At 61.1% G+C, this 1,594-nt stretch overlaps 1 protein-coding gene across 1 annotated transcript in view; it reads left to right on the top strand.

Moving 5' to 3' along the window:
• The first annotated feature begins 533 nt into the window (after nucleotides 1–533).
• The window catches only part of LOC104389470 (snaclec 4-like), a 3,317-nt gene continuing 2,256 nt past the window's right edge, over nucleotides 534–1,594 (top strand). The window contains exons 1-3 of the mRNA XM_009998467.1: nucleotides 534–618; nucleotides 704–793; nucleotides 1,006–1,083. Of these exons, the coding sequence (XP_009996769.1) occupies nucleotides 534–618; nucleotides 704–793; nucleotides 1,006–1,083 (253 nt within the window). The remainder of the gene's footprint in view (nucleotides 619–703; nucleotides 794–1,005; nucleotides 1,084–1,594) is intronic.

Raw genomic sequence — 1,594 nt, 5'->3', positions numbered from 1 at the left:
GGAATAGGATGAGGTAGTGGCACAAGCTACATCATGGGGAAATTCCCCTTCCCAGAGACTGGGAGGGGAAATCTGCGTCCATGAAGATCTCCAGTCCTCCCAGGGCTGTCCCCTGGGGCAAGGAGTTCCTGTGTCCAGCCTGGCCCTGCCCTCCCCTCAGCTGGGGGATTTGGGTCCCTCCTCGCTCTGCCAATGCCCTGACCTCAGACCATGCTGCGTGCCCGGGGCGACCGAGAGCACTTTCGGGGCGTGGGAGGGGGCAGACCGGTGGTGCTGGGACCAATGAGAGGGTGCTGGGACCAATGAGAGGGTGCTGGGACCAATGAGAGGGTGCTGGTCTCTGCAGCCGTGCCTCGCTGGTCCCATCTGCTACAGCTCAGAGCAAACTTCTGCTTCTGCAGACACTGGCCACACTTCTCCTTTGCACCCCTGTGTGACGGTGCAAGCACCCGGAGCGGGACCATCCCAGAAAGGCATCCCAAGAGCAAGGTTGGAGCCAGCAGGGGCTGAGGGCTTGCCCAGCGCTTGCCCACATGGCCCAGAGCTTGGTTTATGCTGACCTGAGGTTTGCCAAGGTGATGGGGGGCCGGAGCATGGCCAACCAGGCACTGGAGGCAGGTGAGAGCCCACAGGACCCTCCAAACTGCCCCCACCATGCCCAGCCCCATGGACTCAGCTGCTCTCCCCTGTCTCCCTCCAACAGCCCTTGGCATGGATGAGGCAGAGAGCCCCTACGAGAACACACAGCCAGAACTGGCGGGAGAGGATGGGGACGGGGCCCAGCCCAGCCCAGGTGAGTGTCCAGCTGCAGCCTGGGGGACCCGGAGAGGTCCTGCCATGGGTAGTGGAGGGTGTTTTGGGGTGCTCACACTCACATCATTGAAGAGAGGAAGTGCCCACAAGGTGCCACCTGTGCCACCACGTTGCCTGTAGGCGGGAGGTCTGGGGGCTGCCAGGGGATTCCTGGCTCACTGGATGATGTCCGTGGTGGGTTGTGTCTTGCAGGGCACTGGACCCGATGGTGGTGCATCCCTGTGGGGCTGATGGCAACTTGTCTGCTGCTGCTGGTGGCCACCGTGGCGGGTGAGCTGGGGAATGAATAGAGGCATGCCCAGACACACTGCTTGTGGATGGGTCTGTCTGCCCTGTCTTCCCCCTCCTTTCCCATCTAGCACTGACACCTCCCTTGCCTTTGCCATTCCATTGCATCCCACAGCTTCCCAGTGCTCCCCGCTCCCTCCCCCTGCCTTTGCACTGCCTGCCACTGCCTCCCATCACCTTCCCACTGCATCCCACTGCTTTCCCGCTGTCTTTCATTACCTTCACTTGCCCTTTCCTTTGCTCTTTCTCCTCTTGCCCTCTCCTTGCCTTCGACTTGCCCTACCCGCACCCTTCCCTCACCATCCCTTTGCTTTCTCCTGTCCCGTTCCCTCCCCATTGCCTCCTATTGCCTTTCCATTGCCTTCACCTCCTGTTGCTTCCCTTTGCCTTCCCTTTCATAGCCATTGCCTTTCCATGGCCTCCTGCTGCCTCTCCTTAACATCCTTGTTCCTGCCTTGTCCTCCTCATGGCCCAGCCATGCCCACCCTACCCC

This window comes from Chaetura pelagica, unplaced genomic scaffold, assembly GCF_000747805.2.
Source record: "Chaetura pelagica isolate M959 unplaced genomic scaffold, ChaPel_1.0 scaffold925, whole genome shotgun sequence".
NCBI classification, from domain to species: Eukaryota; Metazoa; Chordata; class Aves; order Apodiformes; family Apodidae; genus Chaetura; species Chaetura pelagica.
Note: the sequence above shows the minus strand (reverse complement) of the source record. Positions and strands in the feature narration are given on the sequence as shown.